General features: G+C 40.6%; 1 protein-coding gene and 1 long non-coding RNA gene across 2 annotated transcripts; both read left to right on the top strand.

Annotated features, from left to right (window-relative positions):
- The first annotated feature begins 267 nt into the window (after window positions 1-267).
- LOC121622761 lies at window positions 268-11,089 on the top strand. The gene is made up of 3 exons (XR_006007802.1): window positions 268-401; window positions 6,796-6,930; window positions 10,996-11,089. It is a non-coding gene; the product is annotated as an uncharacterized LOC121622761 (long non-coding RNA).
- An 8,280-nt stretch (window positions 11,090-19,369) lies between these two features.
- Window positions 19,370-26,891, top strand: LOC121623359 (cilia- and flagella-associated protein 251-like). The gene is made up of 2 exons (XM_041960626.1): window positions 19,370-20,349; window positions 26,815-26,891. Exons 1-2 carry the CDS (start codon window positions 19,380-19,382, stop codon window positions 26,889-26,891), a joined length of 1,047 nt encoding a protein of 348 aa, XP_041816560.1. The 5' UTR covers window positions 19,370-19,379.
- The last annotated feature ends 989 nt before the right edge of the window (window positions 26,892-27,880 follow it).

A 27,880-nucleotide genomic window follows, 5' to 3' on the forward strand; every position in this document is an offset into this window, starting at 1 on the left:
GTGTTTTCACTCAAATTAAATCACTCTGCATTTCCAGGCTGCTGGCTGCTCTCCTCAGGTTTGCCTCACTCCGACACTAAATTTAGAGCTGCAGCTCTGGATCTGTCAACGTATGATGTAAAAATAGCAAAGAGGGTGAAGCCTGCTCACAACAGAGCATGTGTAAGCTGATAAAAGATACTGGCAGAGACTGAAGACAGACAGAGAGTGACAGACAGACAGACAGGCAGAGAGACAGACAGGTACCTTTGTAGCAACTGTAAAGATTAGAAACAGGCTGAGAGATAGAGACAGACAGTGGACATATACTGTGGTTCAGCTTAATGTATACTGTTATTGGTTACGGCAGGGGACGTAAACAGAGAGACAGGCAGACTGTGAGAGGGACACAAAGACATAAGGTAAGTCAGTATTGTTTTAGTTATTTCTCTGGATTTACTGAACCTGAAAATGATTTTACACATCAAAGTCAGTTTACAGGTGTTGCAGTGTACTACTGCATATGTGAAAACAGTTGTATAAAGCCTTAACTGGGATTATCGATGATGTCACTGCAGTCTCCATCTCTAACCGAACTGTCGGCAGTGGAATTGCATTGAGAATAACAGGCAACGTGTTTTGACAAGGAAGAAAATGTGTGGAATAAGAAAGATGATCTGTGGTTCTGCTGCTTTTAATCAGTTTTTCACAGCTGTCTTCTGTGAGCGGGACATTGTTGAGGGAGTGCAGTAATAAATTGGTGGAGTACTTTCTTAAAGGGACAGTTCACCCCAAAATCAAAAATACATTTATTCCTCTTAGTCCTAACACGTTTTTTCCATCTAGATCTTTCATCCCTCTAATGCGGCTCCCTGTGGCTTTTGACAATAATGAGTATTTAATTAAAAGGTATTTCATTTTAGTTTGTTCGTTTTTAAACAAACATCGCACACGCCTCACAGATGACAGCTTATGATCCTGTGTAAAGATGAAGGTGACAGCATACAGCCCTGATGTGCAGACGCTGTGCGCTGAGGTTCTGGAGCAGATATCACATTAACCAAGTAAATACTTTAATTGCCTATTACCTTGCATATATTCATGTTTTTCGTTGTTCAGTGAAATAGTCCTTTTATTATTCAGGTTAACAGCTGACTGCATGTACCAATAAAAGGTTGATGGCACACAGAGAGAGAACACATTTTTGGTTTCCTGCCAGTGGATAATTTAAGTTCGGCATTTTTTTCATAAATACAAGAAGGACTCAAATAGACGCTGAGTATTTTACTTGAAAGTAACCTTCCTTTTGTTGCATGCAGAAATGTAATTCAGTTTTCTCTGCAGTCGTTCATTGATTTCATAAATGCATCACATTATAGTTTATACATAACATATAGGCGTTGTTTGCAGTGTTATTTCATTTTGAATGTCAGAAGGGTTTTGTGGCTCCCAGTGTTTTCTTTACTGTGGGAAAATAGTCCAAATGGCTCTTGAGTGGTATAGGTTGCCAACCCCTGGTCTAGATTGTTTTGGAGTGAACTGCAGATCTCTGGAGATAGCGGCTGTAGAGATGTCTATTTTATCTTGAATTGTATTGCTCGAAACAACAGAAAAAAACAAATGAAAATCTCAATTGCAATGTCTCTTGTTGTCTCAAGACCTAGTTATGAAATTACAACCTTGTTTGTGCTTGGACAGAACCTGACAACAGTTCAGTTGACGTTTCGTGTTTCTATTGCATAGTACTCCTGGCAGCTTCTATAGTTTTTCAACTCAGTTTTGTGGATACCACCGCCACTTTCACAAGAGTGGCCCTTCTGGTGGCAGGCTGAGAGGGCCCTGACCTGCTATGGCAGCTGCCATCACTGTAGAGGAGATTCCTTGAGTAATCTGTCAATATTTCTGGAGGCATTCATACTGTGAATGGGATTTGAGACTAATTGACTGAACCGCCAGGTGTGTTTGAATGGATGCTGGGTTCAGCGCAGCAGAGATGTGGCAGCCTGGTTGGAAGAATCTTGTTGCAGTTATCTCTTGATGTAACCCTTGTCCCTTTTTATGAGTGATTGCTATTTTATAATAAATCAACATGTATAGCTTGTCAAGGAAATTCTGTTAGAGCATGACCACATTAGAATATCCATGTTAATGCTGTGCCCTTCAGTTTTTCAATCTTCACATTCATTTATTCTTGTTCTCTCTTTGACCCTGATCAGCAGAAAACTTGTAGGTCTAGGGCCACAACCTGCAGGTACATTGGCTACAGAGTGTAAAATGACTGAATGAACAGGCATTGCAGCTGGTATGAGGAGTATATCCAGTTGGGATGAAACAGAAGCTTTGTGTTACACAAGACAGACAGCGCTCCCAATTCACTGCAGGTAAAAAAAGTCACTGCAGCCTTACTTTCAAATTGCATATAAACCATTTCTAGTTTTATTTACTTTCACATAGTAGACCTTGACTTGCAATGTAGGTCACCTAGACATACATATGTTGGGCGAAAGCCCAAACATATAAATGTTTGGGCTTTTGCATCTATATCTGTGATTTCTTATCTGCAATTTACAACAGCTGGAATGATGATCATCAATGATGCGGAATGTCAAGCCACTCCCCATCGGGAAGTGGATTTTCTTTCATCCTAACAACACTGGAAAAACAGACACTGCCGGAAGTGGTATGCCAGAGAAGCACGTAACGGGTGTAAAGTGAACCCAATAGCAGCACAAATGAACCAGGTCGTAGTATTAACAGTCTTTATTCAGCAGATAAATGTAGGAACACAGTTACCCACAAATGCATCAGAGTAGAGCAGGCAGGTGGCAAAATTCAAACTCAGGTCTACCCTGGTCTCTCTGAACTGAACACCAAAGATTTTGGTTCTGTCCAGTCACAAAAAAGTCAATAATTTTTGTGAAATGTAGTGTTTTGTGAAAAGTCATGTTCTGTGGAATGCTGTTTTTTGTGAATTGTTGGGTTTTGTGAAATGTGTTTAGTGAAATGTTGTTGTGTTTTGTGAAATATAATTTTTTTGCAAAACATCATTGCATTTTGTGAAATGTTTTCATTTGTGAACTGTTGTGTTTTTTGAAATGTGTGTTATGAAATATCATTGTATTCTGTGTTTTCTGAATTGTGTTCTGTGCAAGGCTGTTGTGTTTTGTGAAAAGTCATTGTGTTTTCTGAAATGTTGTTGCGCTTTAACCCTCAGGGCTACCGTAACTTTCTTTCCAGTGAACTACAACCACCAGCTTCATCACTGCATGGGAGGACGCGTGCATCTACTCCCGGATGAGAGGCTTATGCTTGTGACAGCACAAACTGTATTGTTATCTAGCATTATCACTTAGCTATAACCTAATCTCCACAAACTAGCAATGTCTTACTGGGGTGTAAGTCGTAGGTGCATGCTTCCTTCTGAAGTAATAAGGTTGGCAGGTGTAATTTGATAGATTCTAGTTTCTACATGTCAACAACAAGGTCTGTGGGTTATCTTGAGTCACTGAGTCATACTTAAATGCATTTCTTTGCTGCTTTGAGCAATATAAACCTAGTGCAATCTAGTTGTATTATATTCGAGAGGCAACTGATATCTCCAGAACTTTGCAACTCACCTCAAAACTATCTAGATGGATAAATAGCATTAAAGGTTAGAATAAAACAGTATTGTTGATTTTGGAGTGAACTGTCCCTTTAGGCGTCTATTATATAGACTAACATTAATTTCCTGTAGACTTAATCTAATCCTAACCATAACCATAATCACTACTTGCTTAACCCTAGCCCTTACCTTAATCTTCACCTAAACCTAACCTTAACTCAAGTCTTTCATCTTTATGGACTGAGTGAAGTGGTGTTTTTTGTGGATGTTTCTCCTTAAAGTACACTGTTGAGCTATGTTTAATTATAGAGCGATGGCTGTCATCTTGTGTCCCAGTTTGACGAGTCAGTCTTCAGCAAGACACTGCTCTGAGAACTGGAAGACATTTGGAATTATGTAGCAAGCAAAAATGTCTTAAACAAACCAGAATATGTTTTATATTTTAGATTCCTCGAAGTAGCCACCTTTTGCTTTGATGACAGCTTTTCACATTCTTGGCATTCTCTTAATCAGCTTCCTGAGGCAGTCACTTGAAATGGTTTTCCAACAGTCTTGAAGGAGTTCCCAGAGGTGCTGAGCACTTGTTGGCTGCTTTGCCTTCACTCTGCGGTCCAACTCATCCCAAACCTTCTCAGTCGGGTTTAGGTCAGGTGATTGTGGAGGCCAGGTCATCTGCTGCAGCACTCCATCACTCTCCTTCTTGGTCAAATAGCCCTGACACAGCCTGGAGGTGTGTTTGGGGTCATTGTCCCGTTGAAAAACAAATGATGGTCCAACTAAGCGCAAACCAGATGGGATGGCAAGTCACTGCAGAATGCTGTGCCATGCTGGTTAGGTGTGCCTTGAACTTTGAATAAATCACCAACAGTGTCACCAGCAAAGCACCCCCACACCATCACATTCTCCATGATTCATGGCGGGAACCGGACATGTTGAAACAATCCGCTCACCTTTTCTGCATCTCACAAAGACATGGCGGACGGAACCAAAAATCTCAAATTTGGATTTATCAGACCAAAGTACAGATTTCCACTGGTCTAATGTCCATTTCTTTTGTTTCTTGACCAAACAAGTCTCTTTTTCTTGTTGTTCTTCCTCCGTAGTGGTTTCTTTGCAGCTATTCGACCTGATTCATGCAGTCTCCTCTGAAAAGTTGATGTTGAGATGTGCCTGCTACTTGATCTCTGTGAAGCATTTCTGTGGGCTCTAATCTGAGGTGCTGTTAATTTACAGTTTCTGATTGTTGTTTCTCTTTACTTAGCTGAGTGGTTCTTGCCATAATATGGATTATAACAATAGTCATAGGTCGATTACCAACCCTACTTCCACACAACACAACTGATGGTCTCAAAAAACATTAAGCAGGAAAGAAATCCCACAAATTAACTCTTGACATATCACACCTGTAAATTGAAAACCAGTTCAGGTGACTGCCTCATGAAGCTTATTAAGAGAATGCCAAGAGTGTGAGTCATCAAAGCAAAAGGTAAATGGACTGTATTTTCTAGTCTTAAATGGTAGCTAGGCCACCTGCTCTTTACGAGCACCAACACACCGATGCACCGCATCGGAAGCAACTTTGGGTTCAGTATCTTGCTCAAGGATACTTCGACATGTAGACTGCCGAGGCCAGGGATTGAACCACTAACCTTCTGATAATTGGACGACCACTGTACCTCCTGAGGTGAAAAGTGGCTACTTTGAAGAATCTAAAATATAAAACATATGGTTTGTTTAACCCTTTTTTGTTAACTAAATAATTTCATATTTCATATTCATATGTGTTTGATGTCTTTGTGATGCTGGCAAGGCTCAAAAGTACTGGACTCACATGCACAACACTTCTTTCGCAATAAAAGGATTCAGGCCGATTTATTGCAGAACTCAAAAGCTTTCACAAAAATGGAACGAAGGAAGTCAAAAAAGCAAAGTACAAAGAAACACAAAGTACAACAAAAAGCGCTAAGGATATTCTCTGTAGGCAAAACCAAAAACAAGACTCTTTTACTAACGTGGAAATTTCACAAAGACAAATGCTGGACTGACGTGTAACACAGGGTTGGCACGAGACAATCTGGCACAGGACAGGGGAAAACGCAGACATTATATACACGAGGTAACAAGGAACAAGTGGAGACAATCAGGGCGGGGCAGACAATCAGACAATCAGAAACACCAGGAAGTCAAGGGCCTGAAACGAGAGGAGAATTAGTTTTCACAATAAGACAGGAAGTGCAAGACACAGACCAGACAACAGTGAACAACACCTCAACAGACCCGACGAGACATAACAGTCTTCAGTATGAATCTACAATGTAGAGAGTAATGAAAATAAAGAAAAACCATTGAGTGATAAGGTGTGTCTAAACTTTTGACTGGTAGTGTATGTTTAATGTTTCATATGTCTGACTAGAAGGATATTTGTGGAGAAAATCTTGAAAGCAAGGGTCAGAAAATGAATATGACACATGTCCAGAGAAGAATAACATTTCTTTTTATTTATATATTGAACGCAATGGTGTTCTTCTTGGTTGAACAACTTAAATTAAAATATTAACATCATTTGTTCAGATTGATATATTTAGTTTGAAGTATACTGTATACAGTACCATTATTTTAATTAAAAAATAACTATTTGTGTCTACAGTCAGTGTTTGAACTCTTTAAAGATGTCCCTATGGGCTGTGGGAAATTATGATGAGCATTTTTTGTAAATGTTTTGAGTTTTCATATACTTAACAGAGGATTAATTATTCATGAAAATAATAGTTGCTGCCATATTGTGATGGATTACTTAAAGATGCCTGATATCTCTACAAGTTGATGCTTGCACTGTAGTAAATTCAACTGAACCTGTGAGGGAAATAAAACCAATTGAAACATGGTAAGCAATAAGGTTGCTTGTTGGTACAAGCTGACCCTTGTTGTGTTGTGGTGTGTTTATCTCCTATTGGGAGTTGTGGCCATGCACATTCAGCTGATGAACAGTATCCTTAAAGGACAGAGGAAACCTGTGCTAGTAAAGCATGTTAACACAATGATGTCCAGCAAGTGACCATCAAGTATCAGATGTCTCGAAATTCTTCACCAGCAACTGAACACACCACAAACACAAGTTAAGCTGTAGAAATGCAATTTAATGGTCATGAGTGGCATGCTTGTTATGGTTTCTGATGGCTAATGCTTGTTTGTGGGTTGCTTTTGTGAAACAGAATGTTGTCAAAAAAGGAGGAGCGGAGATCATTCAGCAACGGGCCACTGAGAGACCAATGGGAGGAGAGAGCTCAAAGCATGGCGGACCAGTGCAAACAGGAGGCTGAATGGAAGGAGAAAAGCTCCCATAAACTGTGAGAATGTGTGATGATTTGTTATATCAAAATTGTAAGGTGAATAAAAACAGTGAACAAAACTTTAGCACCAGACCGCACAGAAAGGAGCATGAAAATATTCCAACACTGTGGCTACAATCATATTAAAAATCAAAGATGGGGTGCCTTGGTAGCTCACCTGGTAGAGCATGTACTATTTATTAGTCGTCACGACAGTGGCCTGGGTTCAATTCCAGTCTTCTCTCGCTCTATTCTAAAATAGAGCAACTGTAAAGTGACCCTACCCCCGATTCCCCCTAGGATCAAGTATTTCTGACTCTGATTCTGACATTTAAGATAAGATATAAGTTTACTGATCCTGCAGAAGGAAAATTATGTTGTTACAGACAGCAATGTTGCAAGAGGAAAGACTAAAGAAGGAGATGTAGAAACTTCATCGCATCATCACATTTACATTGCATCAGTAAGTTTACCCATTCAAGCCCAGCTGTCAAGTTGCCCATTCTCTATGAGTTATAATCTACAATTCAACTGATTATGTCTGAGACAGATCTGGTACAGCAGGGTTTGCCTAAAACTGCATTATAGTACTGTAACCTACAGTTTTCTTTGCCAATAAATGTCACAAAAAACATAGGAAGTCTATTGAGCCAGTCAACAACCGGCACAAATTAACTTATTACGACCACATTGAATAAATTGTAGGCTTCTCATTTCTACACCACTGACCTCCAAGTTACCAGTGTTGGCTTATCATTGACCAGATTAGTAGCTGACTTCAGCAAGGATATAGACTCTCCGGAGTCCTAATTTTGTCTGTTATCCTTTGCCATATTGTTAACGATGGCTCCATTCCTTTTAAGTACCACAGTAAACCACAACTACTGTAACCCTAACCCTTTTTCGAAACTACAAGATGCTAAGTCAAAATTACGAGAAAATGTCATCACTTTTGTGTGCTTGGTAAATGCAGTGCATCTCAATTCAAAAAGTAGCAACATGCAAGTTTGTTACATGTTCAATGTAGTCAAACCTCAGTTAATAACCCTAGAGGTTTGGCCTCAGGAAGCTGGTTTGACACTTGAACTGGCAAATCCATCATTTCAGCATTTTAAGCAGGTCAGACTGGACAGTTTTTCGGGACCTGGTAACCCTGTGTTCTACAATCTAGACAAGTCTGGATTTTAGGTAGTAGCAGATCAGCCACCATTACTGTTGCAGTGCCCCGTCTGCATTTATCATTTTTCTAATCCGGTTTACGACGACTTCCATATGACAAATGCCCTGATGACTGTGTTCCCGTGGAAACTCTGTTCCAAAGGGTTGTTCCTCCTCCAGTGCTGTAATTGGAAACATGCTACACTGAATTTGATTAGATTAGATAAGACTTTATTAATCTCACACTGGAGAAATTTGGGGGGTGTGGGAGGTGCAAATAAGAACAATAAATCACAACTCTGCACATAGGCAATGACAAAAAGAATTTAAACACTTTAAAAATCTAAAAAATAAGGTATCCTTTGTGCAGCAAGTTTAAAAGAAAAATCTAAAGTGTTTTTTGCACAGCAATAGTGAATTTGAAATAGCATTTGGATGTTTGTAATCACAGAGGAACAGAGGCTATTGCACATAATAACTAGGCCCTATACATTCTGAACTTAACATTACTGTTTATCAGTGTGTTAGAGAGTAATAGGAAATTTTAACTCTGTAGGCCTATGAGTTAACAATTTAAGTCAAGCACAGATGATGAATTCTCTGTTGTGTCTGTGCTTTTCTTGTGGTTGGGTTGTAGAACAACCAGCCAGCGTCAGTGCTTATTCAGTGGATTGTGAGCTGTAGTAACCACGGTAAACACACCAACGTCTTTGGCTATCACGACTGTGTCTCTGGGCTAGACAGAGCAGACAGGCTGGATACCCACAGGGCAGGCTGCCCCTCCACACATTGAGCTTGGAAAAACAATAGTGTTGACTAACTTTACTTGGTTTTGGTGGCAGCATTACATGGTTTGTTTTTAGAGCAGACCAGGTAAGATGGGTCCTCTGAACAGCCTGGAAGATTGGGCAGGTTTTAGTCGCTCCCTAGCGAACGAGGTGAAGAGGTGCTCGCGGATGGGGCAGGCCGTTTGCAGCCCACTCTGTGGGTATCAGGTCTGTCCCTTCATCTACCCCAGAGAGAGTCTGGCAGTGAAGGGCAACTCCAAAAAGGAGTGGAGCAAATTGGATAGGAGGAACTCTGACAGTTCAAGAGGTCTATTTGTTTACCAGGAAACTATAGATCACAATCCTCTGTATCAGTACCACTGCTAGCCATTTGTTGTACAAACCAACTTCAAGAAAAACAGACGCAACCAGAGCAACACATAATATAGCCTCTGTAGCCATGGCCCATGTGACCAAAACGACTCACATGATTGATCCTTCAGGAGGAGAAAATACCTGAGACATTGTACCAGTCAGTTAGAACTGAAGAAACCTCTTGGATGAGAGGCAAAATGTCTTCTAGAAGCACAAGCAAGTCCAGTTCCCTTTTGAAAGCACTTAGAAGTACCATGACCTGGGTGAATGAGAATCTTCACAGACAATATAGCTTCTATTTTTGACTCAAACGTTCTCCATTACGGCTCAATGTTCAAATTAAAGTCTCTCTGTATCTGAAGGCGAAGAACAATCTGGCACTGAGAGTGTGTGAGAGAGCAGTATAAATACTGGGCTGATTGGGAATGAGGATCAGGTGAGTGGACAGGTGGGAAGGGGATCAAGAGTGTAAAAGTACTGGCTGGCAGGGGAACAGATGAATGAAATGGCAGCAGGTAAGAGACCGAAGACACTGTGACACTGTCAAGGCTTTCATGATGCCGAAGTGGGTATGGTTTCATCTAAACTGGGTTGGAGATAGACAGACATACACAGGAGTGTTAAATGGTCTGCCTGTCTATTGACTCAAATGCTCATTCAAGTTTGTACTCATTCCATACATGATTGGAATGCTAAAATTCTCAAGAATTGACTGATGCAAACCGTTTAAAGACACAATTAAAACAGCAGGTACAATCATTGCCACCAACAAGGAAAACAATCGATTATAAAATCGAGGAAACTCACTGATTAAGCCTTACTGTAATCCAACAATTGATTACACTGACAAGAATGGTCTGGTTACATTGGCAAAGGTCCAAATGATCCAATCCAGAAAAATATTACTTCAAAACAATATATTAATCCAGGAAAAGCTATTTTATCATTTCTTGCTGGCAGAAATGCTATCCTTCCACATTTTCTCTGTTATAACTACAGTAAGGCAGGTGTTGGTCCCCAGATGGGTGCTGCACTCTGACCTTTCAAATGACACCTCACTTGACCAATTATTATCTTCTATTCCATCTATGCAGCTGACAAGAGCCAACCAGAGTCCACATTGAAAGTAAAAGCCTTGTTCTATTCTTTTGCATTGCATTGGGCAGATGACTGGCACTTTGTATAGCCAATGAACTTTTTAAAATGAGTATATGCTACTTTAGAAGGTGATTTACAGCAAAGTCAAGGAATTCAGAGCAAATAATGATATTACACAGGGTCTGAATTGATGAATATAGCCTAAATATGAATATAGATACCCAAGAATTGCCTAAACATAGATTACCAGAGTATGTAGATATTTATCTAGATGAACTTAATAAATTGCTGTTTTTTGGAGAAAGCCTAGACATACCATTAGGAAAATAACTGTGCAATATTAATTCTCTGTTTTATTGTTATCATGGATTTGATTTTCTAAATGAGATAGTTATGAGGTCAGTAATATCCTGTTCGGTTACTAAAGTACACAACACGTTTACATCCACATTGTGTAAGTCAGACTAAAGCAGTAAGCTGATGTAATTTTTTTTCTAAAGCCTGTGGCATAAAGTAAAGGCTAGTGCTGTAGAGTTGAACTCTACAGCACTAGTTTTATGAGAGCATAAAACATGAATTAGCCTCTGGATTTGTCTATACTTGTCAGAGCCATGTTTCTCAGTGTCATTCTGACAATATATGAGTGGATTTTATACCTTTTTTTATTTGTTTTTTGAATCTGCAGATCTTTCTCAAAGTGGAATTATCACTGGTCACTTGTTTCCAATGGAGACTTCAAGAAGATCACCAGCAGTAGAGATGAAGAGGGAAAAAACAAGCCAAAAATCAAATTCAAAATTGTCCCACCTCCTCCCAAGCCCAAACCTGAGCCTCCTCCTCCACCTTCTCCCAAGAAGACAGCTTTGCCCAAACCTCGCAGGCCAAAACGCAAAGTTGAGGTAGATGTGTTCCGACTGTGCTGGAGAGATTCCTGGATGAGCCTGAAGCCTCCAAAGTATCTTTACCTGAAGGCCAAAGAGTTGAAAACAAGAGTCCCAGGATTCACAACTATAGAGCTGACTAACAACAGGAAGTGCAAACCAAAAGTGTACAGAGCGGAGTCTGAATGGGTGTCTCCTGCTCATAAATGGAGTCTCTCCTGGAAACAGGTACTGAGGCTGACGCAAACTGATGGCTTCACATTAAAAGACACTAAAACCCAGCCCACTGGTCCATTTTCAGATATGGTTTCAGCTGTGTTTTAGGTAAAGTGTGTGAGTCAGGGAAAATGTGTTTGGGCAAGTGCTGTCAAGTTATACACTGTTACTATCACAGTCATTGTGATAGTTGAAATGATCTTTCCAAAACCTCATTAACAGTCTCTACTCTTTCGTTTCACACTTTTAGATAGATTTCTGAACCTGGCTGTAGAGATTTACTCCCATTCAGACACAACAACATTAACACGGTCTGACAGGGGTGACTCAGAGGGTTGATGGTTCGATCCCTGTCAAAGTATCCTTGGGCAAAATACTGAACCCCAAATTGCTCCCGATGCCGTGCATCGGTATATGAGTGCGTTAGTGCTTATAATGAGATGGTGGCCTAGCTACCATGTGTGAATGGGTAAATGTAGACTTGTGTTATAAAGCACTTTGAGTGGTCAGCAGACTAGAAAAGTGCTATATAAATACAGTCCATTTACCATTTAACACTGATGTTGGGTGTTAAGCCTTTGTGCATTGTTATGTCACAACAGGAAATGATCAAACAAACAAAGTTGGAGGTACATCATCATACATACATACATATTAAATATGACTGTGTGCTGTAGAATTAAGATTTTACTTCACTAGAACTAAGGGATCCCAGACAATCATTTTTCCTTCACCAAACTTTATGGTGCACACAGTTCTGGCATCTGCCAAATCCAGATTTGTCCATCCAGTGACTGTCAAGGTTGGTCCATGATTGCCAGCACAAGAAAAGGATGCAGGCCTTACTTGAAACTAAGGTGAGCTTGGCTAGCTTTCCGCCTTAGCTTCACTCATACTCTTCAGTGTTGCTGACTCAAATGCATAGCTGGGCCAGCCGGCTCTGCACTGCTTCCCTTCTCACTCCAATAATTGTACACTGAGCTTTCAGTATTTTCTTTTAGTTAATTTAGTTTAACAAAAAAACAGAAGTTCAACCAAAATATTAATGTCCATCATGGCCTCAATTAAAAGCTGCTTCATGCATTCATTTGTAACATGCCACTTTCAACAAGGTTCCCACGAGTCCTGGAAAACCTGGACCCGACACCCCAAAGTCACTTCATATGATAGCATGTGCAGGTGGGACTACAATACAACTCTGGTGGTCAAAACTCAGAATAATAAAAGTAAATATCATTCAAATGTAAATATTATTCAGTGCTGGTGGGTAACTGTGGCACTTTTTATCAGGTTTAAAGATTAACATTGCTTTCTTTCCTACTAATGATTGAAACAAAAATCTAACTATTATACCTTAATTATCATACCTTGATGAGGTGACACAAATCTTTTGTGTGCGTCACATTAGCAGAGAATGAAGTTGCAATTTGTGTCTTCTCTGTTCTTTTTCTTTGTTAACTGGACCGGACGCATGTTCATGCTTTGTCTATGTGAGTGCCTCCCCATGAAAATGTTGGCCCTCCCCTCCCAATGTTTATCAAGAGACTAAGAGAGTGACCTCCCACACAGTATTGCAAAATGGCAGACTGGAGTTGAAAACAGTATTGGTCTAAGATGCTGGTGCTCTAGTGCAACATCTAGTGGCTGAAAATCTCAAATATAGAACCTTTAGTGTTTGTGATTTAACTCTGAATAGACTCAACAGGATGAATAGAATGGGAGTCCAACTTCATGTGACACAAAATACTAAATACTGGCTATTAACTACTTTTTTACTTTGTTAGCAATGAAATGTTAGCAATCAAATACGGTGCTGCACTGTTAAGGTAAAATGGACCATAACATCATCCATTGTGGTAAAACAGATAATTAAAGCAAGACAAGATGGTAAATGGACTGAATTTATAATCCACCTCTGTAGTCTATGTTGACCACTCAAAGTGCTTTACAACACAAGCCACATTCACACACAGCAATTTGGGATTCAGTTTCTGGCCCAAAAAGAACGACATGCCAGGGATCAAACCACGGACGTTCTGATTGGTGGATGATCTGCTCTTCCTCCTGGGCCACAGCCACCCAGTAAGAAGAGACAGAAAAAAAAATGTCATGTGACCATGACAATAAGTTCTCAAAATACATTTTTTGCTGATACTCCATCAAGCATTGCATTGTGAGACAATAATGTCCTTAGGTACTAGGTACCAAGTAACCAAATAACACTTTGCAAGTCATCTGTTGTTTTTATTTTTCTCATTTCTAGGTGAAGTGTCCTGCCCAGTTGGAGTGCTCTGAGAAGAAACACTTCCAGTGGGAGATTTTATTTGAAAGTAAACTGGTTAGCAAAACTGAGGTAGAACACTTTTCTCTCCCTGTCTGGGCTGGCACTTGGAAGATCATGAACTTTGCCTTCAGACAGCAGAAACGGAACTGGGACTGTATCTGGCCTGATTACCAGCAAAATCTCAGCAACAAATCTGACAAAGTGCAACAACTAGAGGAGCAGGTGGGGATCAAATTCATTACAAATGTTGTTTTCTTTTTCTTTTTTTTTGTTCTTTCAACTTTCTTGGTTAATTAGAAACAAATTGATAGTGACACAAAGACACATGTCAGTTGAAACCAATACACTATTATTGTTGTTATAATAATAATGCTCACTACCAGTGCACCCCCTCACACGTCTGATTTCACTTCAATTTCATCATTACTCATTTAATCATCCTTTTTTAACCGCCCTTACCTTCCCACAGTGCTCTTTCTTTGACCCATCTGCCCCACTGACCAGTTATTAAAACTGTATGTTGTAATCATCAAACAGGACGAGCCCTCACACTGGGAAGATTCATGGAAACTGTCCAGGGCAGAACTTGAATCAAAAGACACCACAGGTGATGAGACACAAACTGCAAGCTCCTCCAGAACTGAAACACAATTGATGATAAACATAACCAGTGTGTTCCTGCCTGGGTGGAGTGACTCCTGGTTGCTAACTACAGCTTCCCTTGAGGAAGAAGAAGAACATCACAAGAGTTGGATGTCCTGTTGGGGATACAGGCAGCAGATCAGGTGGGTTGGTGCTATGTGTCCAATGACTAGTGGTTAGCTTCTTTGAGACATGCATCCCTTTACGTTAGTCTGATGGTGATCTAACATGTCTGAATAAGCACCTTGGTCAGTTTTGGTAAAAGACAATCAAAGTAGCAGGGTCACTCTCATGGGCCTGAATCTTCTGCGTGTCTATTATTAAACAGTTATTTTCTTCCATTGCGACTCGACTGGCGCACAACGAAGTAGGGCATTTTTATGTGTTTCCACATCTTGTTTTCAAGTCTCACTAAGTTGTTAAATTCATATTGTATTGAATGTGGAAGCCATTTACTGCAACAATTTTCCCACATTTGCTTTAAGTACTTTTACAAACTTAAGTTGGAACGAGGGAATCAAAGCAAGCAGGACTGGTTATCTCTAGGTTTCTACTCTTGTACATGAGTGGAAATGAAAAGCTGACCTTTCCTCAACTCCTCCATGTCAAGACACTGGGTAACTTTTAAATCTTAAATCGCGAGGGAAGGTGCCACAATGCTATTTCTTGCCCTCCTAACCAATGGTACTCATGGTTGCATCCATGGCACACAACTTCCTGTAAAAAGAGACAACAGAAGTAAAAGAGGTAGCGAGAAAGCAGACTGATGAGATGTGGGTTTGAGATGAGCACCAAGACAATGTATTACTTAAACAACAGAAACATTTTGTATGTTATATTGAAGTTAGTTATTTGAGAGTTTGGAGTGACAAAAAAAAAAGTTTGCAGCCTACCTGACTAGCAGCCAACCTGCATATTGCTTGCTGTCCTGAGGTCTCTGTCTCTCTTTGGGTTACTTGCTTCATTAAAACTAATATTGATAAACAAATGTAATCACATATATAGAATATAAGAAGAGGCTTCAGAAAATAATGATAATAATATAGAAATGATTTCCAAATATTAAAAGTAAGGCTATGGCTCAAAATAGATGTGGATACTCTCAACTGCAGTTTGTCTTTAGCATAAGAGTGAGTACAATATTTTGTGGTGTAGAAATATAAAGTAGCATGAAATGGAAATACCCAAATCAAGTACGAGTACCTAAAAATTGTCTTTAAATACAGTACCTGAGTAAATTTTTGCATAAACAGATGTTTCAAGATATTCAACATTCTTTCTATTGTTAACAAATCCCATGAAAAGACAAAAACCAGCAATGTGTTAGCCCGCCAGTACTGGGTCTCTAGCTTGTCTGTGGTTCTCAGCCCTGAGCCCAATTTTTACTGAAGATTTAAATCTTTAAAAGTGCTTTGAAAAAATGTAGATTTATTATTTAAAAAGACTTGCTAATTTCCTAGAACAGCTGATCACTGTAGTTTTTAGCGAATATCACTGAAATAGGAAGTAATAGTGCATTTGTTGGGGAGAGTGGCAGATTAATCCAAATTTGGTGCTCTAGTAAGTATTTGGGGCAGTAGGACAGTGTATGTGGAATTCATTCAAAATAAACTACAGTATGTGTTCATGGTAATGAAGGAACACGTAACAAGGGTAATTCACAAACAATTTCACAGCCTGCTGTTGTATATAACCTTTTGCCTGCATGTAGAAAAAAAATATCATGCACGTCTGAGTGTAACAAATACAAGTTGTGAATGTGTACAAGAGTAAAAGTTTTGCAGCTATAGAAATATTTTGTGCAAGTGTTTTGTGCACACATATATAATTTGCATATGTGTCAAAAAGCTTTGTAGCTCTAGAAATGTTTTTGTGTTTCCCCACCCCTCCGCATGTTGCAAGTTACTCGTCACTCAGCATTGCTCACTGACCATCCAATCATGGAAGTTGAACTGTCATGAGGCACAAAAGGTTCTTGTGTGTTCTGGTTCCTTTATCCATCTCACGCATGAGCAACATGGAGGAGTCTGAGGGGAATTCTTCTGGGACACAGGTGGGTCAATTACACGTTAGCACAGAACATGCAGTAAACTTTTTAATTGTAGTTAACTACATATATCAAGACAGCTGGGTGTGCATCCTGGAGGTACTTAGTTTGCATATTAAGTTTATACGGTCAGTGCTAATGTTAAATTGCCAATGAAGCAACACAACAACCTCTTGTGTTGTCAGACCAACTAGACTGACTGAAACACACATTAATCACTCCTGAAGCGATCCCAAGTAAGAGGCTATTGTCAGGGCAGAGAAAGTTAATGATGTCTTGATATATCTAGTTAATCATGATGCAAAACTTTTGCCATGTTCCATTCTAGCATGTATAAGTAACCCACCTGTGTCCAGAACACACTAGGAACTTTTTCCGCCTGATTGGGCAGTTAATTGGATGGTCAAGGGGCAATGGTGATTGTCCAGACAGTGGGCAAAATGCTGATTATTTTCTAGTCAAGCATGAAAACAGGGCCATATTCATTCTTATAACTCATACTTAACTTTTTACGCTTTTGTAAATCTTATGTGTGTGCACAAAACTTTTTCACACAGGCACAAAATAGTTCTACAGCTGCAAACTTTTTTTTATATGTGCATGCATTTTTTTTCATGCACATGGAAGGTATATACAACTGCCGAATTTGAAATTAAACATTATTTCACAAGCTTAAAATATTTCCCTTATTTGCTTTCACATAAGTGGCCCAGTTCAACAGTGGGCCTCATTGATGTGTTGTAAAAGTAATTTGACAACATTTTGTGTCAAAAAAGGATTGACAATGACCTTATTCCGAATAAGAGAAGAGAGGGTGGAGTTTGCCTGAACCAATGAGAGGACATGGGTGCAATTAGGCTGAACTAATGACAGCGGAGAAGGTGCAGTCAGCTATCAAGAGTCAACATCAGGGGGAGCACCCAAGAAATGGGTGTTGTATTTCTGTCAGATACAGACACCTCCAGCTGACACCCTTCACAGTGAATGGAAGAAGAAGCGGGAGGCTTCAACTATTAGGTGAATGAACTTTTGTTTTACCAGTTGGAGGAAGGGGAAACTTTTGGATCCCTTGCTGTAAAAGCAAAGCTCACATCAGTGAAGTGGGTGGTGTTAATGCTGGTGGCTTCAAACAATCTTTATTGTCACTGAGCATAACATGTCAATGAAATTTGCATTGTAACCCCCATGTTAGAAACAATAAGAAAGATCATAAAATAATATAAAGATACAAGAATAAAATAAACTAACATGCAGATAAAAATATGCGTAAATGCAAGACATCAGATGATATGTGTTAAATAATTTAGTAGTACTGAAATGTGAGCAAAGTGTCATTAAGTTCAATTCTGTGTATAAAAATGCAGTATCACAATATTGCTTTTCTTTCTTAAAGTTTTTCCCACATTTACAGATGCACTTTGAAGTCAAGAAATAAATTCCACGAGAGGACATGATCAAGTGTTATGTTTATACAGAACATCTAAATGTATGTATGTATATGTTGATTAAAGTGCTTTGTTGAGAAATTAATAATACAGCTGGATACTTTAAATGAAAACAAAGAAATTAATAAATACACTTTAAAAAGTAATAAAATTTATAGTTTGGGAACATTATGTTAGTAACAGTTTGTCATGATTACTTTGTGAAGACACAAAAGCAGATATGAAAAACTGTCTCATCTTACAATCATGCAATTTCTGGTACTAACGTATGTCCATGAAATGTAGCATGTCGCAGTTGGCACTGGGTATTGCTGTTGCTATTATTCTCATTACTAATACTAATTACTCACAAGTAATCTGTTATCAGTTGGTGGGCATAGTGCTTTGGTTTAACCCTGCAGTACGACATAAGAAATAACTGTCCCAAAGGTAACTCTGCTTCTCACTGTCTTTATCAGTGAATTCTGTCATTGGCTGAGTTGTCTTGGCTCTGATGAAGACTGTGAGATGTGGCTGAGATCACAAGGTCAAGACTAAACTTTCATGCTCATTTTTTCATTCATTAAACTGATATAATCAAAATAAAACCCAAACTATGACTACATCCACAGGTGGTGCAAGGCATCACTGGAGTCCCATCATCGACACAGCACCATGCTGACTAGGAGACGTAAAACCATGAACCTGCTCCTCACATCACAGCTGGACAATGACATCATAGATACTACAGAGTGGATGGAAGCCTGGAGGACTCCTAAACAATGGATCCAACCAGAAGAGTTCGATGAGGAAAGGAAGGAAGAAGATGAAGATGAGGAGGACGATGTAAAGGAAAGGGATGAAGGCAATGAAGTGCATAAGGAGGAGGATGTAGAAAAGGGGAATGTAGAACATAAGGAAGAGAGGGACAAAAAAGTACACAACGAAGAGGAGGGCAAAAACAATGACCAAAATGATGAGGACGATGAAGATGAAAATGAGGAAAAGGAGGACAATGAATTGGACAACGATGAGAAAAACAACATGCCTGAAGAGGATGAGGAAGAAAAAGTAGATGAGGAGGGGGGGGACACAGAAGCAAAAGAAAAAGACAAGATGGACAAAGTAGATAAGGATGAGTACAAAGAAGTCAAGAGGGAGGAGGAAGAGGAGGAGGAAGAAGAGGAGGAGAATGAAAAAGTACAAGAGGAGGAGGACAAAATAGCAAATGAAATGGAGGAGGAGGAATGGGAGGAGGAGGAGGAGGAAGAGGAGGAGAATGAAGAAGTACAAGAGGAAGAGGACAAAATAGCAAATGAAATGGAGGAGGAGGAATGGGAGGAGGAGGAGGAAGAAGAGGAGAATGAAGAAGTACAAGAGGAGGAGGACAAAATAGCAAATGAAATGGAGGAGGAGGAATGGGAGGAGGAGGAGGAGGAAGAGGAGGAGAATGAAGAAGTACAAGAGGAAGAGGACAAAATAGCAAATGAAATGGAGGAGGAGGAATGGGAGGAGGAGGAGGAAGAGGAGGAGAATGAAGAAGTACAAGAGGAGGAGGACAAAATAGCAAATGAAATGGATGAGGAGGATGAAATTGACGAAGAGGAGGATGAAGAAAAAGAAAAAAACAAAGTTAACGAACACAAGGTGGAGAATAACATAAAGGAGGAGCAGGAAAAAGATGTACCCAAGGAAGATCAGGACAAAGAAGTCGACCAGGAGGAGGAGCATATATACATAGACAAAGAGGAAGAGTTCAACAAAGACTGGGAAGAGAAAGAAGTAAACAAAGAGGACGAAGAGGAGAACAAAGAAGCAGATGAGAAGGAGGACAAAGTAGACAAGGAGGTGAAAAGTGAAGAACTAGAGGAAGAGGATAGTGTAGATACAGGGGAGGTGGGTGAAGATGTAGAAGAAGAGGAAGAGGAAGAAGCGGATAGGGGGGAAGAAGCAGACATAGACCAGGATGAGGAAGTGTACAACAAAGATGAGAACAATAAAGAAGTACACTGGGAGGATGATGATCAAGTAAATGAGAAAGACAAAAATAATGAAAAGGACAAAAAAGGGGAAGATGAGGATGAAGAGGCAGAGGAAATAGATGAAGACGAGCATGAAGAAGTATACGAGGAGGAGCCTTGCAAAGAAGGTGATGAACGACAGAAGATGATGGTCAAAACAGAGGAGGACAAGGAGCATAAGAGAATTTCTGAGAAAGGGGAGGACAACAGAGTAGAAGAAGTAAAGAAACAAATCAAACACAAACCTGCCGTCCCACTCCATCTGCAGTTCCATAAACTCTTCACTTCCTTCTCCTCCTGGAAACAGTCATGGATGGTGGCGGTAGCTCACAGAGTAGGAGATGAAGATGAAAATGAAGATGAAATGGAGGAGGAGGGGGAACAGGGGGAGAAAGAGGAGTGGCGAGCTTGGAAAGATTCTTGGAGAATTTGTCGCTGGAAGAAGCCAGATGAGGATGAGGTGGTGTGTTTCTCCACCAAGCATGGGAGTCAGAGATGTAGGGGACTGATGCATGAAAAGCAAGGTATGAAAAACAGTGAATGGACTCTCAGTTGGAAAATGGCCAAGACTGAAACAAAGGATGTAGACACTGAAGAACAAGTAGATGAAGAAGCAGAAAAAGAGGAAGAGGAGGGAGAGGAAGAAGAAGAACAAGAGGAAAGTTGATTACAAGTAGATTTTCTGATAGCTCAAAGATTATGGACTGTAGTACAGTAGTGTATTGAAGTACAATGACATATTTAAAAATGTTGGAGCCAAGGGATGCAAGAGGGCCTGAGGATTTAACCGTAATACTTGTGGCACTAAATGTGCTAGAATGTATCCGTCAGATTATAGACCGGAATCAACTAGTCTTGTTGTCTTACGTCTGAGCAGATCCTGATTTCAGTTCAAAACTAGATTTTTCATTCAAGATTGTATTAAAACAAGATTTATGTACATCTACCTGTATTTAGAGCAGTATTGGGTAAGTTACTTGAAAACCATTACCTTACTAATTAATCAGCAGCATGAGTAATATGGTACATTACTTGTTACTCAACTTTTCTCACTCAGTTCAGTTTACTGGCAATCCAGTAGCAAGCTTAGCTTCAGCAGTGGCACACAGCTCTCCAGAGGTCCTGACCTCACCTGTGAGGTTCATACACCCTCCAACTGTACACAAAACTAGGTGAAGAGCAGACAATGTGTCAGTAAAACAACTCTGGAATAACCACAAGTGGCTCTCAAAGCTAACCGTCTACCACGAGCTCAAGCCCCTACACCAAGCTATTGTGAACAAGACCAATCTGTGAACTGAACACATGCAAACTCTCATTAACCCTTCATCTTGCAGTAAGACCACAAAGAAATGTCCTCCCAGATTTCAATGTAACAGAGTGTTACTGAGAAAACTAACTGTGATATAATTAGCCTACTGAATGTTAAATTGGAATCCCTTACACTACTTGTTACAGAGTAGTGCTGGAAGTCTAGCTGAGAGATTCTGTGATAATGTAACAGTAAGATATTGAACATTGTTAAAGGATCCTCAAATATGGTGTTCAACATCTGCAAAAAAAAAAAAAAAAAAAAAGGAAAGGAAAGGAGCGCCATAAGACATATAAGGTGGTAATAAGTGCTTAAATTTGGTATAGGGGGTGCAAGCAGGGCCCCTAATTTCTCCAAACAAAAGCTATCAGTTAAGTTGATCTATGCTGAATTTTATATAAGCATTGGTTCAATAAAAGGCTGAAAAACAACTAGAACTGACCCTTTATTTTTGTTCCAGACAGAGTTATATTGAATATGTTTTTAAAAATTAGACACCAGAGGGAGAAACAGTATCACCGACTTCCTTTCGTCCATTTCAGTTCCACAGATTGATTATGGGAAGCAGGAGCTGAACAGCATTACTTAAAGAAGCAGAGCTGAAGTACATTGCTAGAAAAGCTTGAAGCTAAATTTGAATCCTGGCAAAGCTGGAAGTTGAAATTAATTGCCTGAAGAGGTTGAAAGGTTGTATTAATGTTACACAAGTGAACTAAAAAGCTTAACACTTCATAACAGAGAAAGCATTGCTCTAAAGACACGAGAGTTGCAAAACATTGCTGAGAAAGGCAAAGCAACATATATATAGAAAGAGTGAAAGATAAGTTTGACCTGTGACTTAAGTCTGAAACAGCTCAAAAAAGGACAGAGCTTTCCACTGCCACAAATAGCTCAGCTAACATCAATCCACCAGTCACAACAAAAGAACAAAGGTGTGTAGTCTGAAAAATACTACAAAAACAATACTATGAATGCTGAGGCAGCATTCCCACTAATAAAGCTTCAAAGAACATTAGTGCTGACAGCTGTAGCATTCCCACTAATAATAATATAATATTAATATGTTATTACTAATATTATTGTTCTTATTATTGTTATATAATTTACAACACCAATTTGAATAAAGTTCGGAAACTTTGTAAAACATAAGTAAAACGGAATGTCAAGAAAGATTCGCTAATTTAGACATCTAGTCAATTGTCAAAGGTAGTCATTTCCTGACCTGAACTTTATCGCTGTGTCTTCTGTCCCCTGTTAATGGGACAGATGAAAGCCATGAAGCAGATTATTTCACTCAGATAACATGCAGAACAATTGATGAGAGGCCGATGTGTTTGGTTTATATATCAGTGACAGTTCTAGAAACATGAGGGCTTGCAGTCATAAAGTAAAAGTTTCTGACACATGAAGTTTGATAAATAACAGAGTGTTGTCATCTATATGATCAAATATGTTGCACACATGCTCAGAGGCTGCTGTTCGTGAGCTTTAGTTAGGCACGTCTGAATTACAGCCATGATGTGTGCCAGCTGTGGGGGTGAAGTCTTCATGCCGTTCAGTTGAAAGACTTTAGGGAGGGGTGCACTCATGCATCCTTGCTCATGGCTCCTCCAAGATCCCTCCATGCACCCGGATCCTTGCTCCTTGGAGCCGCAATATGCCCTTTGGGACGGCCGGCAAGATGGCAGACCAGAAATGAGATGCACCCCCTGCCTGACATTCACTGCAACTTCTATTAATTTTTAGCTATATCACCATTATTATTATTAGATCAATAGTGCTGTATTTGTACACTACCAGTCAAAAGTTTGGCCACACCTTCTCTCTTAATGGTTTATCTTTATTTTTATTCCTTTCTACATTGTAGAGGACATCGAAAGTATGAAGGAGCACATGTGGAACTATGCAGAGGTGCTGTTAATTTATGGTTTCTGAGGCTGGTAACACTGATGCATTTATCCTCTGCAGCAGAGGTAACTCATGGGAGCCAGTTTAATCATTGTGTTTGATCTTCTGGATCAACTGTCATTTCTCTTTACTTAGCTGAGTGGTTCTTGCCATAATATGGATTATACCAGTAGTCAAATAGGGCTGTTAACTGTACAAATCCTACTTCTGCACAACACAACTGATGGTCTCAAACACATTAAGAAGGCAAGAAATTCCACAAAACTCTTGACATGGCACACCTGTTAATTGAAAACCTTATCGGGTGACTGCCTCATGGAGCTGAGTGAATGACAAGATTATAAAAAGGTGTCATCAAAGCAAAAGGTGGCTACTTCGAAGAATACAAAATACAAAACATATTCTGGTTTGTTTAACCGTTTTTTGTTTCCTACATAATTCCTTGTGTGTTCCTTCATAGTTTTGATGTCTTCAGTATGACTCTACATTGCAGAAAGTAATTAATATAAAGAAAAAACCTTGAGTGAGAAGGTGTGTCCAAACTTTTGACTGGTAATGTACATATATTGTCTGCTATTAATATATGTAACCAGACATCACCTTCCTCCCTGACACTGTGTGGCACTGTGCCAGGTTACAATGCGCTGACTGCTGGGCGGTGCCTTGCGCACCTTTTTATATTCAGGTGGGTGGCCCCCTCCCGCTGGCTGAGATGCAGTGCCTCTGCTAGGTGGTATGTATATGTTTATATGACCTTGAAGATAATCGCCATTACTAAGTCATTGATTATTGTTTTTTTTTTTTTTTTTTTGCCTTTTTCAGAGGCAACAAAGGGATTGTGTGGCTACCACTCCCTGGATTTGTTCTGCTGTTTTGGCTCTCCCCCTCTCCTCTCCTGATTATGGTCAAGGTTCTGGTTTTATTCACTGTGACTCTCCTGCGTCCTTTCGCGCAATCGCTGCTGGCTCGTGGCTGTTTATACGGTTTGGCATGTTGGCATATTGGCGTTCGCGTAAGTCCACACTAAAAGGAAAGTGTCCTGAGACAACTTTGGTTGTGATTTGGCACTATATAAATAAAACTGAACTGAAATAGAATTTAAATAAATTGAAAACAACTGGACTATTCAGCTAGTCAGGCTACACAGGTTCAAAATCAGCAGGGCAAGAGAACATGTTCCAAACAAGTTTAACAAAAGTAGTTTTCAAACAATAGTTGAAAATGTTGTGTCACCTGGGCTATAGTTGTGAGAACACTAGCCTTCCAGCAGGGAAAGTAAGAAGAAAGGGGGACAGGGCTGGGGCTTACCGAGGTGGCAGGGAACAAACCAAAAAAAAGGGGGAAGGGTGCTTGAAACTAACCACCTGTGACACTGCACCCCAACCAAAAAGGGGATTGTGAAGAAACCACCACCACCACCAGGGAACTGGATGGCCGTCTTGGCCACAGTGCCTGTCCAACAAAACACAATATACGCAATATAATGTAACCAAATAAACTTAACAATTAACTCAATAGGAAAGCAATATTAAAGCAGATATAAAGAAACCAAATAGACTTAACAATTTACCCACAATAAGGCAATATAAAAGCAGATTAATCCAACAAAATAATAAACATTTGCACTTAAACAACGAGTTGATATATTTTAAGGGCTGCACGGTGGCTTGGTGGTTAGCAGCGTCGCCTCACACCTCGTTGGTTATGGGGTGTGAATGGTATTTGCCATTATTAATCTCACAGTGGAGAAATTTACGGTGACAGAAGTTCTTTAGAACACACCGGGGTGGGGGCGGCATGCAAACAGTAGTGAAGGTATCCTATGTACAATGAATGCAAGAAAAAAATTTAATTTGCTTGGCCTCTGTTTTGTTCATTTTTAAAAAATGACCCAAGAACTGGCCAGACGTCACCAGAAGCGAGATAGCTCAAACGTACCAGGTACAAACCAAGTGTCTGTAAATCCCCAGATTCCAATAGATATAGATACCGGAAAAACCAAGATGACGAAACACCAATAGAACTGAGAGAAAAAAGGTAAAAGGGTTGTACGGGAATGTGGCCTAACCATGTAGCCATGCCCCTGATAATAGTATAAAAGGTGAAGTTTCCACAGTGAATTACAGTCTGTTCGGCAGAACATACATGCTTTGTGTGTTACGGTCTTGTATTCCTGTGTTCATGTCTAGTGCTTGTCTCTCGCCCTACCGGTGCTCCTTTCTCTCTCTCACTCTCTCTCCCTCTGTTACAGGCAGAGCACACAGAGGCGGGGCTATCTCCTTGGCAGCAGGCCCCCTCAAACTCATCTGCTTGGCATCACCTAATCAGCCTGGCTACTTAAGACACCTCCAGATCCACCCCCGTGCCGGATGATTCCCCTTGCTTACCTCACGTGTCCCTGCTGTCAAGTAGATCTCCTGCCTCCAGTGTCTCTAGTGATTTTTCATGTAGCCTAGATATTCTGAGTTATTTTGTTACACCAGTCTGAATATTTCCTCCTGATCTTCTTGTTTTTTTTTTTCTTTTTCCCTCGTAAGTTTCCCTGTCAAGGTGATTTTGTGTTGCTTTGTTACTTTTTCACGTTACGGCAATTTTTGTTTTGTTTCATTCTTGCACTAGCGTTTTTCCCAGCAAGGTGGGGAGAAGGTCCTGGCCATTGATGGCAGGCTTTTGGACACAGTCACCCATAGAACTACCCCACTTAAGCTGACTATCTCCAGTAATCACTATGAACATTTAGAAGTTTTTGTTATCTCATCATCACTCACCCCAGTCATTTTAGACATCATCTGGTTAAAATTACACAACCAACACATAGACTGGTCCACGGCCACCATCCGAAGCTGGAGCACGCAATGTCACGCCCACTGTCTTCATTCTGCAAGGACCTCCAACCCTACTCCCACCTCTGGGGATTGATTTAAGTAGTGTTTCCAGTGTTTATCATGACCTCAAAGATGTATTCAGCAAAGACTTGGCTTGTTCACTCCCTCCACACAGACCTTATAACTGTGGAATAGACCTGCTTCCTGGTGCTCCTCTCCCTACATGGAGACTATACAATTTAACTAAACCGGAAAGAGACGGTATGGAAACTTACATGCCCATGCATTGACTATACAGGCTTAAATTAAATCACTGTTAAAAATGAGTACCTGCTGCTACTGATTGACTCTACAGTGTTTTCCAAGCTCGACCTGCGCAATGCCTACCTCCTAGTCAGGATAGGAGGGTGATGAGTGGAAAAGCAGCCTTCAACACCCACCTGGGCCCATTCGAGAATTTGTTGATGCCCTTTGGCTTGACCAGTGCCCCCGCAGTATTCCACTGTCTCATGAATGATGTTCTGAGGGATTTGTTAAATACTAACATCTTTGATGACATCCTTATTTTTTTCGCTCTCAGGAAGAGCACATTAACCACGAGAGAGAGGTACTGAAAAGCTTGTTGGAGAACAAAGTCTTTGTAAAGTTAGAAAAATGTGAACGCCATCTATTGTAAATTTTCTGGGGTTTGTCGTAGAAAAGGGGCAACTCAGGGCCAACCCTTTCAAGATAGAGGCGGTCAAGGGGTGGCCGGTTCCTACAAACCGTAAGCAGCTACAGCATTTCCTGGGTTTCTCCAATTTCTATAGGCGTTTCATTCTCGACTACAGTCGTATAGCGGTCTCTATAGCTCCCTTTCACATGGTCTTCCGATGCACAAGATGCCTTTGATCATCTGAAAAGTTGTTAGTTGTTCACTAATGCCCCAGTGCTCATCCATCCAGATCTCGAGCAGCAGTTCATGATGGAGGTGGACACATCAGATTCAGGAGTTGGTGCTGTTCTCTCCCAGCGCCTGTGACCAGTAGCTGCATCCCTGTGCCTTTTTCTCTCGTCGCCTCTCACCAGCGGAACGGAACTGTGATGTGGGGAACCGAGAACTGCTGGCGGTGGTCCTGGTCTTACAAGAGTGGCGGCACTGGCTGATGGGAGCAACTCACCCATTCGTCATTTGGATGGACTATAAAAATGTATCATACCTCCGCTCCGCGAAGAGGTTGAACTCCCGGCAGGCTCACTGGGCTCTATTCCTGGGGCGATTCAGTTTTACCCCAACTTGGAACCTGACAGATGTCCTCCTTTTAGTCCCGCCCCCTGTCAGATCCTTAGTGCTCCTCTGAAGACACACCTCCCAAATCTCCTGCCACCCAGGAGTGCATTGGACATTATCACTGATCCAGCAGTGTTTCTTATGGCCATCCATGGCTGTAGACATCCGAGCCTTTGTCGCCTCATGCGCAGTCTGATTCCGCAACAAACCATCCCACCAGGCCGCTGCAGGCCTCCTGCACCCCTTGCCTGTGCCTCCATGTCCCTGGTCCCTCATAGCCGTAGATTTTGTTACAGGCCTTCGACACTGTCCTTACCATTGTTGACCGGTTCTCCAAGCCGGTTCACTTCGTTCCCCTCCCTAAGCTCCCCACTGCAACTGCTAACCTGCTTGTATGCCACGTTTTCAGGCTCCATGGGATCCCCATTAACATTGTGTTTTTGCTATGGGCAATGTGGGTGACCGCCCAGGGCGCAATCTATGTGAGGGCGCACAAGGCAATCTAAAGTCAAAACAAAACTCACCAGTTTTCTAGACTACCACATATTTCCATATCAAGTTAGTGGAGAGGGCACCCTCATTGTCACGTCAACTTGCTGCTGAGAGTCATACAGGTTGTCTGTCTGAGAGTCATACAGGTGTGGTGTCAGTGTGATCTAACTTGCATGTTGTATCTTAATTGTAAATTCAGGGGCAATTCTAAAATATTTTGGGGCTGGAGCACCCACTGGCCAAAATGA

Source organism: Chelmon rostratus, chromosome 19 (assembly GCF_017976325.1).
Source record: "Chelmon rostratus isolate fCheRos1 chromosome 19, fCheRos1.pri, whole genome shotgun sequence".
NCBI lineage: Eukaryota > Metazoa > Chordata > Actinopteri > Chaetodontiformes > Chaetodontidae > Chelmon > Chelmon rostratus.